Genomic DNA, 18,645 nt, shown 5'->3' on the forward strand with positions numbered 1-18,645 from the left:
CAGAAACAGCGGTGCAGAGGGCAAAGCGGAGAGATTCCCACACAGAGGATGGGTGCCAACCAGCACTCACCAGCCCAAGAGGCTTGTCTGCTCACCCGCCAGGGTAGGTCGGGGCTGGGAGCTGAGGCTTGGGCTTTGGTCCGATCCCAGGGAGAGGACTGGGGTTGGCTGCGTGAACACAGCCTGAAGGGGGCTAGTGCACCACAGCTAGCTAGGAGGGAGTCTGGGAAAAAGTCTGGATCGGCCTAAGAGGCAAGAGACCATTGTTTTGGGGTGCGCGAGGAGAGGGGATTCAGAGCACCGCCTAAACGAGCTCCAGAGACCAGCATGAGCTGTGACTATCAGCGCGGACACCAGAGACAGGCACGAGACGCTAAGCCTGCTGCTGCAGCCACCAAGAAGCCTGTGTTCAAGCACAGGTCACTATCCACACCTCCCCTCCCGGGGGCCTGTGCAGCCCGCCACTGCCAGGGTCCCGTGATCCAGGAACAACTTCCCCAGGAGAACACACGGTGCGCCTCAGGCTGTTGCAACATCATGCCAGCCTCTGCCACTGCAGGCTCGCCCCACATTCCATACCCCTCCCTCCCCCCGGCCTGAGTGAGCCAGAGCCCCCTAATCAGCTGCTACTTTAACCCCGCCCTGTCTGAGTGAAGAACAGATGCCCTCAGGCGACCTACACGCTGAGGCAGGGACAAATCCAAAACTGAACCCCAGGAGCTGTGCGAACAAAGAAGAGAAAGGGAAATCTCTCCCAGCAGCCTCAGGAGCAGTGGATTAAATCTCCACAATCAACTTGATGTACCCTGCATCTCTGGAATACCTGAGTAGACAACGAGTCATCCCAAAATTGAGGCGGTGGACTTTGGGAGCAACTGTAGACTTGGGGTTTGCTTTCTGCATCTAATTTGTTTCTGGTTTTATGTTTATCTTAGTTTAGTTTTTAGAGTTTATTATCATTGGTAGATTTATTTATTGGTTTGGTTGCTCTCTTCTTTCTTTCTTCTTTTTTTTCTGTTTTTTATTACTTTTTAACTTTTTATTTTAATAACTTTATTTTGTTTTTTTCTTTCTTTCTTTTTTTCTCCCTTTTCTTCTGAGCCGTGTGGCTGAGAGGGTCTTGGTGCTCCAGCCGGTGTCAGGCCTGTGCCTCTGAGGCGAGAGAACCGAGTTTAGGACATTGGTCCACCAGAGACCTCCAGGCTCCATGTAATATCAGGCGGGGAAAACTCTCCCAGATATCTCCATCTAAACGCTAAGACCCAGCTCTACTCAACGGCCAGCAAGCTACAGTGCTGGACACGCTATGCCAAACAACTAGCAAGACAGGAGCACAACCCCACCCATTAGCAGAGAGGCTGCCTAAAATCATAATAAGGTCACAGACACCCCAAAACACACCACCGGATGTGGTCCTGTCCACCAGAAAGACGACATCCAGCCTCATCCACCAGAACACAGGCACTAGTCCCCTCCACCAGGAAGCCTACACAACCCACTGAACCAACCTTAGCCACTGGGGGCAGACACCAAAAACAACAGGAACTACGAATCTGCAGCCTGTGAAAAGGAGACCCCAAACACAGTAAATTAAGCAAAATGACAAGACAGAGAAACACACAGCAGATGAAGGAGCAAGGTAAAAACCCACCAGACCAAACAAATGAAGAGGAAATAGGCAGTCTACCTGAAAAAGAATTCAGAATAATGATAGTAAAGATGATCCAAAATCTTGGAAATAGAATGGAGAAAATACAAGAAATGTTTAACAAGGACCTAGAAGAACTAAACAGCAAACAAACAATGATGAACAGCACAATAAATGAAATTAAAAATTCTCTAGAAGAAATCAATAGCAGAATAACTGAGGCAGAAGAAAGGATAAGTGACCTGGAAGATAAAATAGTGGAAATAACTACTGCAGAGCAGAATAAAGAAAAAAGAATGAAAAGAATTGAAGACAGTCTCAGAGACCTCTGGGACAACATTAAACGCACCAACATTCGAATTATAGGGGTCCCAGAAGAAGAAGAGAAAAAGAAAGTGACTGAGGAAATATTTGAAGAGATTATAGTTGAAAACTTCCCTAATATGGGAAAGGAAATAGTCAATAAAGTCCAGGAAGTGCAGAGAGTCCCATACAGCATAAATCCAAGGAGAAACACGCCAAGGCACATATTAACCAAACTATCAAAAATTAAATACAAAGAAAAAATATTAAAAGCAGCAAGGAAAAAACAACAAAGAACATACAAGAGAATCCCCATAAGGTTAACAGCTGTTCTTTCAGCAGAAATTCTGCAATCCAGAAGGGAGTGGCAGGACATATTTAAAGTGATGAAAGGGAAAAACCTACAACCACGATTACTCTACCCAGCAAGGATCTCATTCAGATTTGATGGAAAAATTAAAAGCTTTACAGACAAGCAAAAGCTAAGAGAATTCAGCACCACCAAACCAGCTTTACAACAAATGCTAAAGGAACTTCTCTAGGCAGGAAACACAAGAGAAGGAAAAGATCTGCAATAACAAACCCAAAACAATTAAGAAAATGGTAATAGAAACATACATATTGATAATCATCTTAAATGTAAAAGGGTTAAATCCTCCAACCAAAAGACATAGACTGGCTGAATGTATACAAAAACAAGACCCATATATATGCTGTCTACAAGAGACCCACTTCAGACCTAGGGACACATAGAGACTGAAAGTGGGGATGGAAAAAGATGTTCCATGCAAATGGAAATCAAAAGAAAGCTGGACTAGCAATTCTCATATGAGACAAAATAGACTTTAAAATAAAGATTATTACATGAGACAAAGAAGGACACTACATAATGATCAAGGGATCAATCCAAGAAGAAGATATAACAATTGTAAATATTTATGCACCCAACATAGGAGCACCTCAATACATAAGGCAACTGCTAACAGCCATAAAAGGAGAAATCGACAGTAACACGATCATAGTAGGGGACTTTAACACCCCACTTTCACTAATGGACAGATCATCCAAAATGAAAATAAATAAGGAAACACAAGCTTTAAATGATACATTAAACAAGATGGACTTAATTGATATTTATAGGACATTCCATCCAAAAACAACAGAATAAACTTTCTTCTCAAGTGGTCGTGGAACATTCTCCAAGTTAGATCATATCTTGGGTCACAAATCAAGCCTTGGTAAATTTAAGAAAATTGAAATCATATCAGTTATCTTTTCTGACCACAATGCTATGAGACTAGATATCAATTACAGGAAAAAAATCTGTAAAAAATACAAACATATGGAGGCTTAACAATACACTATTTAATAACCAAGAGATCACTGAAGAAATCAAAGAGGAAATCAAAAAATACCTAGAAACAAATGACAATGAAAACATGACAACCCAAAACCTATTGTATGCAGCAAAAGCAGTTCTAGAAGGGAAGTTTATAGCAATACAATCCTACCTCAAGAAACAAGAAACATCTCAAATAAACAACCTAACCTTACACCTAAAGCAATTAGAGAAAGAAGAACAAAAAATAACCCCAAAGTTAGCAGAAGGAAAGAAATCATAAAGATCACATCAGAAATAAATGAAAAAGAAATGAAGGAAACAATAGCAAAGATCAATAAAACTAAAAGCTGGTTCTTTGAGAAGATAAACAAAATTGATAAACGATTAGCCAGACTTATCAGGAAAAAAGGGAAGAAGACTCAAATCAGTAGAATTAGAAATGGAAAAGGAGAAGTAACAACTGACACTGCAGAAATACAAGGGATCATGAGAGATTACTACAAGGAACTATATACCAATAAAATGGACAACCTGGAAGAAATGGACAAATTCTTAGAAAAGCACAACCTTCCAAGACTGAACCAGGAAGAAATAGAAGATATAAACAGACCAATCACAATCACTGAAATTGAGACTGTGATTAAAAATCTTCCAACAAACAAAAGCCCAGGACCAGATGGCTTCACAGGCGAATTCTATCAAACGTTTAGAGAAGAGCTAACCCCTATCCTTCTCAAACTCTTCCAAAATATAGCAGAGGGAGGAACACTCCCAAACTCATTCTAAGAGGCCACCATCACCCTGGTACCAAAACCAGACAAAGATGTCACAAAAAAAGAAAACTACAGGCCAATACCACTGATGAACATAGATGCAAAAATCCTCAACAAAATACTAGCAAACAGAATCCAGCAACACATTAAAAGGATCATACACCATGATCAAACGGGGTTTATCCCAGGAATGCAAGGATTCTTCAATATACGCAAATCAATGTGATAAACCATATTAACAAATTGAAGGAGAAAAACCATATATGATCATCTCAATAGATGCAGAAAAAGCTTTTGACAAAATTCAACACCCATTTATGATAAAAACCCTCCAGAAAGTAGGCATAGAGGGAACTTACCTCAACATAATAAAGGTCAAATATGACAAACCCACAGCCACCATCGTTCTCAATGGTGAAAAACTGAAACCATTTCCACTAAGATCAGGAGCAAGCCAAGGTTGTCCACTTTCACCACTATTATTCAACATAGTTTTGGAAGTTTTAGCTACAGCAATCAGAGAAGAAACAGAAGTAAAAGGAATCCAAATTGGAAAAGAAGTAAAGCTGTCACTGTTTGCACGTGACATGATACTATACATAGAGAATCCTACAGATGCTACTAGAAAACTAGAGCTAATCAATTAATTTGGTAAAGTAGCAGGATACAAAATTAATGCACAGAAATCTCTTGCATTCCTATACACTGCTGATGAAAAATCTGAAAGAGAAATTAAGGAAACACTGCCATTTACCATTGCAAGCAAAAGAAAAAAATACCTAGGAATAAACCTACCTAAGGAGACAAAAGACCTGTATGCAGAAAACTGTAAGACACTGATGAAAGAAATTAAAGATGATACCAACAGATGGAGAGATATACCATGTTCTCGGATTGGAAGAATCAGCATTGTGAAAATGACTATACTATCCAAAGCAATCTACCGATTCCATGCAATCCCTATCAAACTACCAATGGCATTTTTCAGAAAACTAGAACAAAAAATTTCACAATTTGTATGGAAACACAAAAGACCCCGAATAGCCAAAGCAATCTTGAGAAAGAAAAACGGAGCTGGAGGAATCAGGCTTCCAGACTTCAGACTATACTACAAAGCTACAGTAATCAAGACAGTATTGTACTGGTGCAAAAACAGAAATATAGATCAGTGGAACAGGATAGAAAGCCCAGAGATAAACCCACGCACCTATGGTCAGCTTATTTTTGATAAAGGAGGCAAGAATATACAGTGGAGAAAAGACAGCCGCTTCAATAAGTGGTGCTAGGAAAACTAGACAGCTACATGTAAAAGAATGAAATTAGAAGACTCCCTAACACCATACACAAAAATAAACTCAAAATGGACTAAAGATCTAAGTGTAAGACCAGACACTATAAAACTCCTTAGAGGCAAACATAGGCAGAACACTATGACATAAATCATGGCAAGATCCTTTTTGACCCACCTCCTAGAGAAATGGCAATAAAAACAAAAATAAACAAATGGGACCTAATGATACTTAAAAGCTTTTGCACAGCAAAGGTAACTATAAACAAGACGAAAAGACAACACTCAGAATGGAAGAAAATATTTGCAAATGAAGCAACTGGCAAAGGATTAATCTCCAAAATTTACAAGCAGCTCATGCAGCTCAGTAACAAAAAAACAAACAACCCAATCCAAAAATGGGCAGAAGACCTCTATAGACATTTCTCCAAAGCAGATATACAGATTGCCAACAAACACATGAAAGGATGCTCAACATCACTAATCATTAGAGGAATGCAAATCAAAACTACAATGAGGTATCACTGCACACCAGTCAGAATGGCCATCATGAAAAAATCTACAAACAATAAATGCTGGAGAGGGTGTGGAGGAAAGGGAACACTCTTGCACTGTTGGTGGGAATGTAAATTGATACAGCCACTATGGAAAACAGTATGGAGATTCCTTAAAAAACTAAAAATAGAACTACCATAGGACCCAGCAATCCCACTACTGGGCATATACCCTGAGAAAACCATAATTCAAAAAGAGTCATGTACCACAATGTTCATTGCAGCTCTATTTACAATAGCCAGGACATGGAAGCAACCTAAGTGTCCATTGTCAGATGAATGGATAAAGAAGATGTGGCACATATATACAATGGAATATTACTCAGCCATAAAAAGAAACGAAATTGAGTTATTTGTAGTGAGGTGGATGGACCTAGAGTCTGTCCTACAGAGTGAAGTAAGTCAGAAAGAGAAAAACAAATACCATATGCTAACACGTATATATGGAATCTACAAAAAAAAAAAAAAGTTTCTGAAGAACCTAGGGACAGGACAGGAATAAAGACACAGATGTAGAGAATGGACTTGAGGACAGGGGGAGGGGGAAGGGTGAGCTGAGATGAAGTGAGAGAGTGGCATTGACATATATACACTACCAAATGTAAAATAGGTAGCTAGTGAGAAGCAGCCGCATGGCATAGGGAGATCAGCTCGGCGCTTTGTGACCGCCTAGAGGGGTGGGATAGGGAGGGTGTGAGGGAGACGCAAAAGGGAGGAGATATGGGGATATATGTATATGTATAGCTGATTCACTTTGTTATAAGGCAGTAACTAACACACCATTGTAAAGCAATTATAATCCAATAAAGATGTTAAAAAAAGAAGAGTATAAAGTGTTTGTGCATTTTTAAAGGGAGGGATTGTGACTCCTTTGTTTAAATTGAAGTATAGTTGATTTACAATGTTGTGTTAATTACTGCTGTACAGCAAAGTGCATCTGTTATACACATATATACATTCCTTTTTTAAAATATGTATTTTTTTCATTATGTTTTATCATGGGATATTGAATATAGTTCTCTGTGCTATTCAGTAGGACCTTGTTGTTTATCCATTCTATATATAAACGCTTATATCTGCTAACCCAAACCTCCTACTCCATCCCTCCCCCAACCCCCTCCCCCTTGGCAACCACCAGTCTCTTCTCTATGTTAGTGATTCTGTTTCTGTTTCATAGATAAGTTCATTTGTGTCATATTTTAGGTTCCACATATAAGTGGTATCATATGGTATTTGTCTTTATCTTTCTGACTTACTTCACTTAGTATTATAATCTCTAGTTGCATCCATGTTGCTACAAATGACATTATTTTGTTCTTTTTTATGGGTGAATAGTATTCCATTGTATATATGTACCACATCTTCTTTATCCATTAATCTTTTGATGGACATTTAGGTTATTTTCATGGTTGGCTATTGTGAATAGTGCTGTTATGAACATAGGGGTGCAGGTATCTTTTTGAATTATATATTTATCCAGATATATGCCCAGGAGTAGGATTGCTGGATCATACGGTAATTCTACTTTTAGGTTTCTGAGGAACCTCCATACTGTTTTCTACAGTGACTGCACCAACTTACATTCTCACCAATGGTGTAGGAGCTTTCCCTTTTCTGCACACCCTCTCCAGCATTTGTTATTTGTAGACTTTTTAATAATGGCCATTATGACTGGTGTGAGGTGGTACCTCACTCTAGTTTCGATTTGCATTTCTCTAATAATAAGCGATGTTGAGCATCTTTTCTTGTGCCTGCTGGCCATCTGTATATCTTCTTTGGAGAAATGTCTATTTGCATCACCTGTCCATTTTTGGATTGGGTTGTTTGTTTTTTTGTTGGTGAGTTGTATGAGCTGTTTATATATTTTGGAAATTAAGCCCCTGTTGGTCGCATTGTTTGCAAATATTTTATCCCATTCTGTAGGTTGTCTTTTGGTTTTGTTTATGGTTTTCTTTGCTGTGCAAAAGCATGTAAGTTTGATTAGGTCCCATTTGTTTATTTTTGTTTTATTTCTATTGCCTTGGGAGGCTGACCTAAGAAAACATTGGTACCATTTATGTCAGAGACTGTTTTGCCTATGTTCTCTTCTAGGAGTTTTATGATGTCATGTAATATGTTTAAGTCTTTAAGCCATTTTGAGTTTATTTTTGTGTATGGTGAGAGAGTGTGCTCTCACTTCACTGATTTACAGGCAGCTGTCCAGGTTTCCCAACACCACTTGCTGAAGAGACTTTTTTCCCATTGACTCCTTTGTCGAAGATTAATTGACCATAGGTCTGTGGGTTTATCTCTGAGCTCTCTATTCTGTTCCATTGATCCATATGTCTGTTTTCATGCCAATACCACACTGTTTTGATTACTGTAGCTTAGTAGTATTGTCTGAAGTCTGGGAGGGTTATTATGCTTCCTGCTTTGTTCTTTTTCTTCAGGAATACTTTGGCATTTGTGGGTCTTTTATGGTTCCATATGAATTTTAGGACTAGTGAATTCTAGTTCTGTGAAAAATGTCATGGGTAATTTGATAAGGATTGCATTAAATCTGTAGATTGCCCAAAGCACCTATTATTACCATGTCCTTGCTTATCTCCCCAGTCCCACTCCTTCTACATCAAGCTCTGGACACACCCTACTAAACTTCTGATGTTTCTTGTCCACCTGGGGTGTTCACATGTGTAGTTCACAGGGCTGGCTCCTTCTCATCATTCTTCAGATCTCTGCATGCATAAACACATGGAAGAACATGTGGGTGGTGGTCCTCTGGTTTAGTGGCTCATTACCACATTGTAGTCTTGTTTCCTAGCTGGGAGTGTTTGGACTTTCTACACTTTTATCTTGACTGTTTTGTGATTGTTTTCCTAGATTTAAATTTTTGATGACTGAGAAGTGAAATATCATGAAAAAAATCTAGGAATACTGGAACTCAGTCTACTACCTAATATTTTAGCTACATTTTAGAAAATACAGTCCAATAAACTGGTTTATAAATTACCAGACACAAAAGATCAAACCTTCAACACTTCATTCATTAACAAAAGCTGATTCTGTGACTACTATATGCATGTTTCCAAAACAGAGCTCTTCTGATATGGGAGGGAATTCTGCCTAGGATTTCCTTCCTATTTCCATGATTAAAACTCTGCCAGGCATGCTTACTGAAGGCTGACCATGGTGATCAGTTACTGGAAATCTGTTTTGGGGACCCTGCACAACAATCTTTGCAAAGCTAGTTTTGGTTAATTTGTTTCTGACACACCTGTTCTGTATTTATCAGAGGGAGGTCATTGTTCCATAGGTTATGACAATGAAGGGAGCTGATGTATATAAGGACAGAGCTAGCTACCGCCATTTCATGAAGAGGATGGAAATCTTGCTGGATTCCTCCATGTTAGGGATAAAATTTATCTAGGATTCATAAGGAACACTATGAATGTGGATGCACTATTTCTATAGCCATATCCTTCTGTGAAGTATTTGACAGAGAACAGTGTACAAAGTTGCCAGGCCCCCTTGCAAACAACTCAGAGGCCTTCAGGTTTGACCCGTTTTACTCTCTCTTCTCAAAGGACAGAAAAGGAGGTTCAAAAGGTTTATAATTCACCAAGCACTCAGCACCCAGTCTCTCAATCTAAGCTTTCCTAAAAAAACCTAAAGTGGGTAAGAAACTTACTTCTTCATAATTATAAAAAGCTAGTAAATATGCACTATGTATCAGAAGAAATAATGTTGAAAACTGAGCAAGAGCTCTGGTGTCACCAATTTTTAATATTCAGGGTCCAGAGAGCAAGTTCATGACGAGCATTTTGCTTGTGACTGAAGTGAAAGGCAAAACTACATTTTTTGTGCCTCAAGCAGATCACCTTATAAACAGAATAAATCAAGTAAATGGATACATAGTTACTAAGAAATACTTACCTGTTAATTCGCAACAGACAGGAGCAGTTACCCGTGGCCTGAGGACAACTGGGGCGCCCTGAGACCCATTCAGGGGACCTGCGAGGTTCTACCTTTTCCAACCACATATTTCTGAGGCCTGACTTTTTTCATGTATTTCCACCAAAGCAACATGGCACAGCAGATCGAAGGCAGAAGCAGGTAAGAGAATCCAGCTGTATTCTGCTAAGCCAGGTAATACAGAGATTTTCAGAAATGTAAAACAATGCCACTCTTCTCACAGATTGTTATTTTGAAAAAGTTTTTAATAAAATTGTAATTTGGCAGGTGATGGGCTTGTTACTATAAAACCAATTAATATTTTTAAAGTTTCTCACCTTTTATTTGTTAGTATTAACAGATATGACCCACATAAACAAAAGCTCTTTGGGGTCCTCATTAGTTGTTAATGGCATTAAGGGCATCCTGAGGTCAAACTGTTCCATATACCAACTCTAAGCACTCTTATCTCAAATGGAAGAAATGTGCTTGGAGCATTTAAAGAACACAGATGGACAGTTCAGAAAAATCAAATGGAAATGTAGGGTTCCATAGTCCAGGACTCAGTTATTTAAAGTAATGACATTTATGATTTTTATTTTTTTGGCCGCACTGCGCAGCTTGCAGGGTCTTAGTTCCCTGACCAGGGATTGAACCCCAGGCCACCGCAGTGAAAGCGCCGAGTCCTAACCACTGGACCTCCAAGGAATTCCTGACACTTGTTTTTAAGGGTAACAAATGAAAATTATGTTTGCTCATCAGGACTTTCAAATCCATTCAAAATCCCTGGGAAACTAAGCATCTGAATTGGCTGCATGCTGATTCCCCCCACCCCACCCCACTGGGGTAAGCCAGTGCAGTGTGAAGGGGTGCTAGGAGCTGCTTATTATGTCTGTGAGAGCAGTGCATTAGCAAGGCTGCCATTTTCATAGAAGGAAGACACATAAGAATTAAGGTCATAATGAGTTAAAAGTAAACATAAAATCCTCTTTTAGGGACTTCCCTGGTGGTCCAGTGGTTGGGACTCTGTGCTTCCACTGCAGGGGGTGTGGGTTTGATCCCTGTTTGGGGAACTAAGATCCTGCAAGCAGCCAAAAAAAAAAAAAAAAAAAAAGAAAAAGAGAGAAAATAATCCTCTTTTATGTTTTTGTTTTTTTAGTTTTTATATCAGATTGCTTCTCTGGATATTAGAATAACAAGATCTTAGTCAAGAAAATTGCAAGAAGTCAATAGAAAAATTGAGATCTCTACTGCTTCTAAAAGCTGAGAACATTCTGAGGGTTATTTGTGTGGCAAGTCAAGAGCTCACTTTCATAGTTCTCTCCCTCACATCTGCACTAATGTGGTAAGTATAAGTGAGTCAATACATTCACAGAGCAGCTCGTTTACAATTTGCTTGTCGGTTAAAAAAAGAAAGAATTCAATACAGGCAGATAGGAAAATCCTCAATTAGAAATCAGCTTAATAACAGTCTCTCAGGCTTTTATTTTTAAACTTTTTTTTTTTTTTTTGGCTGCACTGGGTCTTCGTTGCTGCGCGCAGGCTTTCTCTAGTTGCGGCGAGCAGGGGCTACTCTTCATTGTGGTGTGGCGGCTTCTCTTGTTGCAGAGCACGGGCTCTAGGCGTACAGACTTCGGTAGTTGTGGCATGCGGGCGCAGTATTTGTGGCTCGTGGGCTCTAGAGCACAGGCTCAGTAGTTGTGGTGCACGGACTCAGTAGTTGTGGCTCACGGGCTTAGTTGCTGCACAGCACGTGGGATCTTCCTGGACCAGGGCTCGAACCCGTGTCGCCTGCATTGGCAGGTGGATTCTTAACCACTGCGCCACCAGGGAAGTCCCTCTCAGGCTTTCTTAACTACACACTCCTTTTAGGAGTATGAGGTTTTGGGGTTTGCTATGCAGATTAAATGACATGCATGTGAAACGGTTAGCACAGTGACTGGCACATAGGAAGTTCCTCATATGCAAGCACATTTGCATAAATAATAAAAATGAGAGGCAGAGAAACATTTACAGCATATATATGTCAGTGCTGCTGATCTCACTTATTTTAATTATCCAACACTTCCAGATTTTAAGTTATTTTTAGAAAAAAATGTATTAGGGCCCAGAAAAGATCAATTGATTTAAGGTGTCACACAGACAGTGAGGTGTTGAAATGGGATTAGATCTGTCTGCTTCCAAGTCCATGCTCTTTCCACAATGCAGTGTTGTCTCCCAGGAGAGCTGAAACACGAAGCCAGTTTATTTCAGAAATCTATTTACCGTTAAGGTGTGTTCTGTGCTTAGGACAGTTAGCTTTATTTTACTGTTTCAAAAATATTTGAGAAGAAAAAAGTATTAACCCTTCCCTCCCAAATATTAACCCTTCCCAAATATAAGTAACTATAGGCCTCAACTTATTAGTGACTAGCTCCTAACCAACAGCATTATGGGTTTCAGGCAATGTATTTTAAACAAAAAAGTAGACATCCCAAGTACTGTACAAGAACACTGTATCTATTTATGGTTCCTGAAGATCACATCAGAGAAGTAAAAAACATTTTAAGAGGGAAAAAAATGAATATGGAATGGCAGGGGAGATTCACACATTATACGTAAGTTGCAAGAACAGTAACTAATTCCCCTTCTCTCCCCAAAATAGTAGGCAAAATGAAAAACAGATACAACAGAGAAGCTATTGAAAAAGGAAAGAAGTACAGGATGGGCAAAAGGGAGCCCAACAGATTATTAAAGAAGACTATTTTCTTGCCAGCTCCAAACTATTTTGGGGTATTCAGACCTTTCTTTAGGTATCACTTAATAACCCCTTCAGAGACAAGTCATTAAATTGAATGGAACCCCAATGAGGCAATTCTTGTTTTCCTCTTTCATGGGCTCTGAAACAAAAAATACTGGTAAGATAGCAGACTGTATGTTGAGGTACAGTAATAACTAAGGTAGGGGTTCCCTTCTGTCTTCAGAATACAACATTGGAAGAAGGCATAGTAGTAAAGAAAATGCTTTAGAAATAAATCAGTTTTATTAGAAAGAAATTTTAAACACGAAAGTTTAGAAACAAAATATTTATTTCCTTTAAGAATCATACATATTTGAAAAGGTGATGCCATACCTCTCAATTTAAAGAAAACATTCATTTAAGATTGCGGGTTTTAAATATCAGTGAAGATATTCTCCAAGCTGCCACCAGAGCCTGGCTTGACTGCTCTGAAGTAACAACACTTGAAAGCTCCTATTCTTTGAAACTAATTTAAACACATTGAATTGTTGAAAGATTAAAAACCACAGTCAGCTAATTACACTCTCTCTCATCTCTTATTCAGCAAATGAATCACTTTTCATTACCACTTAGCTGAAGTACATGAATTTCTGCCTAATTAGAAATGTTGTAGATGGAACATTAGCAAGAATGGAGCAGGTCAGGATATCTTTGCTGCTTCATTTTTAATTCCTAACAGCAGAGTCTGATAGGAAGGAATAGAGAAGTCATTAAATAATTTTAAATTATTTATAAAAATTACTTTGCCCAAATTATAATTATTTTTTCCCCAAACGGTCTCAAATGTCTAACATAATGAAAGAAAAAGCAGTTCAACATTGATTTTAATGAACATTTTAATGTTATGTATAACAGAACTATATTATGAATACAATGGAAACAAAGTTTTATCAATTTAATAAAAAAAATTGCAACACAAAGTGGGGAGGTAATAATTTGATGCCTATATTATAGTATTTATTTTAAAAAATATTCCCAGCTTGAGGGTGAAACAATTTTGCATTCCAAACTCTAGAATCATGATTTTCATGTGACCTTAATGCAGAAATACAGCAGGAAAACAAAAACATTTTAATTAATTTCCTTTATTTGCCATTAAATCAATAAAATCTTTGACTGCTACAGGTCTCCTTTAATAATATATATATTTAACTCCTCTCTATTGGAACCATATTGCTAATGCCATATTATATACACTCAAAACCAAAACAATACTGTATAAAATCTAAAAGCCAACATTGTTGAGTTCTAACATTTATATTTAAGGTCTTAATGGATTTTTACCCTTTTCAATTTTTTGAAAAGACACCAAAAACAAATAAATATTTTTCTTTTTGACTGTTCCTGACTATTACATGGTGCCTACAGGGATAAACACAGAAGGAAGCCTTGCCAAGTTATCACTGCAAAGTGTAAATAATGACTGCTAAGAACAAATAAAAATACTGGAGGTTTTTTTTCTCTTTTCTTTTAAAGGAAACCATAGAGCAGTCCTGAAAAAAATATTCTTCCGAGTTCTGCACAGGATAATTATAGCAGAAGAAATGGGAAAATCCCATAGCTATCACCAATTGCTTAAAGAGGTTTTGTTACAATAAAAATTTGGATAGTATAATAGCAGTATTGCTGGAACATTAGCAAAAGTATATACATTCCAGTTACCTTTGATTTAGCCATAATCACATATGTATGCCGTTTCTGGACAAAAATATATATTTTTATAAAAAACTGATCATCCAACTTTAATGATTTCATATATGGACTCAAGAGTGGTAGTAAAAGGAACAGACCCAATTGTGACAAGGCGATTCAGGGACAGAAAAATCAAGTTCTTCAGGAAAAGAAAAGTATAAAATTAGAGATTCAAACAAACACATTTATTCAGCCCTATTCTAGTATTCCCACATATTATGATATTAAAATGGGCTCCTCAATTTATAAAGGCCTTCAGTGGTCTCACTACCCCATTTGTGGTCTTGTCTCACTGGGAAAAATGATTCTGACTGCCTCATCTGAAGTGCCCTTGCTTGGCCATCTGAAATACTAGATATTTCGCTTTTATAAAACCACCTTTTTGGTTCTTAATGTAGGTTTATTTTAATTAATTGATGAAAGAAAGGGGAGTTGACTAGCATTTTCCATCCCAACATCACCTATCTGCACCACTAAAAATCCTTCATTCAATCTGCTCCTTTACAATCTCTTATTTGCTAAAGTTGGCGAAATTTGCAAAGGCATCTTGCTTGGGTTGCACAGTTCCAGAAGTCATGGCTAAGTTGGGCATGCCCATTCCCATTGTGCCTGTCAGGCCCATCCCAGCAGTTGACATCCCTATGTTCATGTTCATGCCCATCATGCTCTGGTTCATCATTGGACTATTTCCAAGAGGGGCCATTCCCATGGTGCCAGTCATCACACTGGGCATGCTCATAGGCATGGGTCCCCCCATCAGAGGGTTAGTTTGGGGCCGGACAGGAAGCATGTTCGATGGAGAACTGAGGTTTACAGCTCCGAAACTTTGGGTCATCACATTCATAGGCTGTTGCATATCTAACAGAAGAAAAGAGACAAAAGAACTTTATCACACTGAATTCTTAGATTCACAGAGCAGAAAAATAATACAATTTTCCTGACCATCAATACTTGTAAGCTCCAATAAAATTACTTTATAGTGATTTTTTTATAAGAGAAGTCAATTAACTTGTATTGTTTACTCTTGAGAAATGTTCAGTGGCTGTTAGCTCTGATTTCCCCAAGATGTAGCAACAGTAAGAGTGGGCTGGCGGAAAACATCAGGCACTTTAAAACCATTCCTATAAAATCTATTACTGAATCCGACCTAACAAGTTGTCAAGAGCTACTGTGTATCAAAAACCTTAAAAAGTTTATATCCTTTGACTCACTCTATTTTTAGAACATTACATTAAGGGAAAAAAATCACAAGTAAAAAGATTTATACAAAACCATGGAGTTATTTATAATAGGAAAAAGCTGGAAACAACTGAAATAACCAGCAATAGAGGAACTGCACACTAATATGATGGATAACTATAAAGATCCAAAAATCATGCTTTCTTTCTTTAAGAATATTCAACAGAAAAAACAATAATGTTGAATATGAACTGCAAGAAACAAAATATAGACAGAATGATCTCAAGTATTAAAAATGTGGTTAGAAAAGATGGACTATGAAGAAATATGAATTAATGGTGATTATCCCTGGATTATGGAGTTCAGATGATTTTTGTTTCTTGACATATCTGCCTATATTAAAAATTTTTTCTCAACAAATACTTTTATTTTAGTGATCAGGCTCCCAAAACTCACCACCATATACAATAAATGTTACCATGTCAAGAGCAGAATACAAAGCAATTCAATGTGCCAGGAGGGATACCAGGTATTATGTGAAAAAAATCTTAAGTGAATACACAGTTGCTTTCAGTACAGTTTTATTTCATGGCTTGAAGTAGTCCCGGCATAAGGGCAAAGGATTACAAGTACACAAAGAAATGGGATGTCTTGCAGTAACTTACTCTGTTGCTGAATCATTGTATTGAGCGATGGCTGCTGGGGTTTGGAAGGCTGCATACCAGGTAGTAAGTTGTCTAGGCTGATGTTTACACTGGGGTCAGACCAAGTAGAGGGCAGGGTTTTGCTGACTGACTTCTGGACCATATCTGTATTCTGATTATAGAGAGGATTAGGCTTCTGCAGCACTGTGCTAACATTTTGCAAAGGCTGGAAAATAGAAAAATGCTCTAAAAATTAAGCATCTGCTCTATAAAGATTACCAGATGGCAATTTAATCATAGTAACTCCAAATATATACTAGACTTTGTAATAAACTCTTGAAACCAATAAGAACCACAAATGTTCTACATTAAGGTCTTCAATATCCTGAATCACCAGCTTCCCATAATATTTCTCTGAAGTCCAAATCATGTTTGGGGTGGGGAAAAAAAACTAACATATTTACACTAACAGTTATCCTCCCATCACCCCAAGTCTAGAAGCCACAATCCTGGGGCAACTATTAACTTCGGGTTAGTACAACTTTAAGGAAATATACAAGTGGAAATTTATTCTTACAAAATGGAATTCGGGGTATGATTTCTCATGTTAAAAAAACAAAACCATCAAAACAGCAAATTATATTCCACATAACCTGACCGACATATCCCTGCTCCATGTGTATTTCTATTGCCTAAAGTGAGCAACACTAGTGGCATCTGATACAGTACGGACCAATACAGAAGAAAGGAGAAATTCAGGAAAAAGCAGCAGAGGAGCCTGGTAGTTACTACCAGAATAACTGTAACAAGGACAGAAAAAGGGTAATAAATACGAATAGGAGGAATAATTAAAAATGGACCAATGCAAAGACTCACAACACAGTTGAAATTAAGATTGCAAATTAGTAGATTGGCTTTATGCTTAGACCATATGAAAGAAACAGTAAACTGGCTTGAGCTTGTTCAGTTCAATTTAATGGTACTGGTATGGCTTTCATGTCCTTTTTCTTAATGTTAGGTCTAATATCTGTTATACAGATCAGTCACCTTTCTGCTTCTTTCTTCTCTTCCTTCATCCTAACACCCAAAATAGGAGAGTCTACATATTAAAATGAATAATTAGCATCATAAACAAATATTCCAAATAGCCTGAGTCAAAAACAGCAAGTTCCTGGTACAACTCAGACACATATATTCTGCACTTGTTTGAATTCTAAGCTAGTATTAGGTAATTTAGATTTAATTTTAAAAAGTGAATTTAAAAGTTCCTGTTTAGTTATTTTCCTTTATGAAAATAAGAGTTGAAAGAAGAGTCTATATAAACATCATATAATGTAGAGCAGGTCCAGAATAGGGAAGAACATTCATTATTTTAGAGAATAATTTTCTATATTAGCAATATATCTCTATTCCTTCTTCTCTTTTTTTTAATATCTTTAATTTTTTATTTTTAGGCCGTGCTGCACGGCACACGGGATCTTGGTTCCCCAACCAGGGACCGAACCCACACGCCCTGCAGTGGAAACGCAGAGTCTTAACCACTGGGCCACCAGGGAACTCCTCTATTCCTTCTTCTTAAAAACAATTTTTTAAACTATTAAATTCCAATTTGTTTATTAGTTCAATAAATTTTCAACAAATGCCTCCTCTGTGCAAGGCATCACACTTGGCTTTGCATGGACAGCAAGATGAGTGAGAAGGCCTTGCCCTGGAGAACCCAAATGACTATTCCAGGGGAAAGGACACAAGGTAAACGCAATATACAAAAGTAATCTATGTATCACTTGCTTATTTTTCTGTTTTATGCTAATCTGCCATTAGATTAGTTAGAGCATCTCAAAGATTATGAATCACAATTTCCAAGGGAGGCAGACAACTTACCTGTGATCTTGACATGGGCAAACCCAGTCCTACAGTATTAGTGCTCATCACAGAGAAATTCATACTCTGGGAAGATGTCATTGTTGCCTGCGATGAGCCCATAAGATCAAATAGGTCTGAAGAATTTGAGGCAGCTGGAGGTGGGCCTAAAGCTGGTTGTGAGCTACTGACAAGCTCTAGAGCTGGCTGTGAGGCACTGCTGAAGAGCTCACCACTGGCAGCAACAGGGCCTGATGGGGCTTGGTTGAAGGCACTCCAGTCACCAAAGTCTCCATTCCCACTTGCTGCTGTTACTGAGAAAGAAAGAAGGGTAAGAAAGTTTCTGAAATGCACAGAACACATATGACAATCTACCAACTGAAACAAATTAGAGCTGATCTGTGTCCATCCAGATTAACATCTGCAGGTACCATCTCCATCTGGACATTATTCCTTCTCATGAATATTCCACGAGTGTTAACAAGGTGGCAAAGAAAAAACTAAAACTTCCACATATAAAGTAAAATCCATCTCTTGGCATTGGCAGGTCTGAGGTGACACAAAGAAATTACAGAAACTAAAACTTTCCTTCAACCTAAGTTTGCATATCAAATATGTTTCTAGCTAAACAAATATGAACTAGCCTGAGAGCC

At 38.2% G+C, this 18,645-nt stretch overlaps 2 protein-coding genes across 6 annotated transcripts in view; one reads left to right on the forward strand and one right to left on the reverse strand.

The window, feature by feature from the left end:
* LSM11 (LSM11, U7 small nuclear RNA associated) overlaps positions 1 to 9,971 on the forward strand; it is a 53,459-nt gene extending 43,488 nt beyond the window's left edge. Inside the window, exon 6 of the mRNA XM_057541616.1 lies at positions 9,838 to 9,971. Within this exon, the coding sequence (XP_057397599.1) occupies positions 9,838 to 9,862 (25 nt within the window). The 3' untranslated portion in view covers positions 9,863 to 9,971. The remainder of the gene's footprint in view (positions 1 to 9,837) is intronic.
* Positions 9,972 to 13,435: 3,464 nt separating this feature from the next.
* CLINT1 (clathrin interactor 1) overlaps positions 13,436 to 18,645 on the reverse strand; it is a 67,868-nt gene continuing 62,658 nt past the window's right edge. For 4 of the 5 annotated variants that reach the window (XM_028166012.2, XM_007165533.2, XM_057541001.1 and 1 more), the window contains 3 exons: positions 18,014 to 18,306; positions 16,154 to 16,358; positions 13,436 to 15,167 (listed from right to left, as the gene is read on the reverse strand). In XM_028166012.2, coding sequence (XP_028021813.1) covers positions 14,821 to 15,167; positions 16,154 to 16,358; positions 18,014 to 18,306 — 845 coding nt within the window. In that variant the 3' untranslated portion in view covers positions 13,436 to 14,820. The remainder of the gene's footprint in view (positions 15,168 to 16,153; positions 16,359 to 18,013; positions 18,307 to 18,645) is intronic. The other variant, XM_007165535.3, reaches the window with a different exon arrangement.

The sequence above is a fragment of the Balaenoptera acutorostrata genome, chromosome 2, assembly GCF_949987535.1.
Source record: "Balaenoptera acutorostrata chromosome 2, mBalAcu1.1, whole genome shotgun sequence".
Taxonomy (NCBI): Eukaryota; Metazoa; Chordata; class Mammalia; order Artiodactyla; family Balaenopteridae; genus Balaenoptera; species Balaenoptera acutorostrata.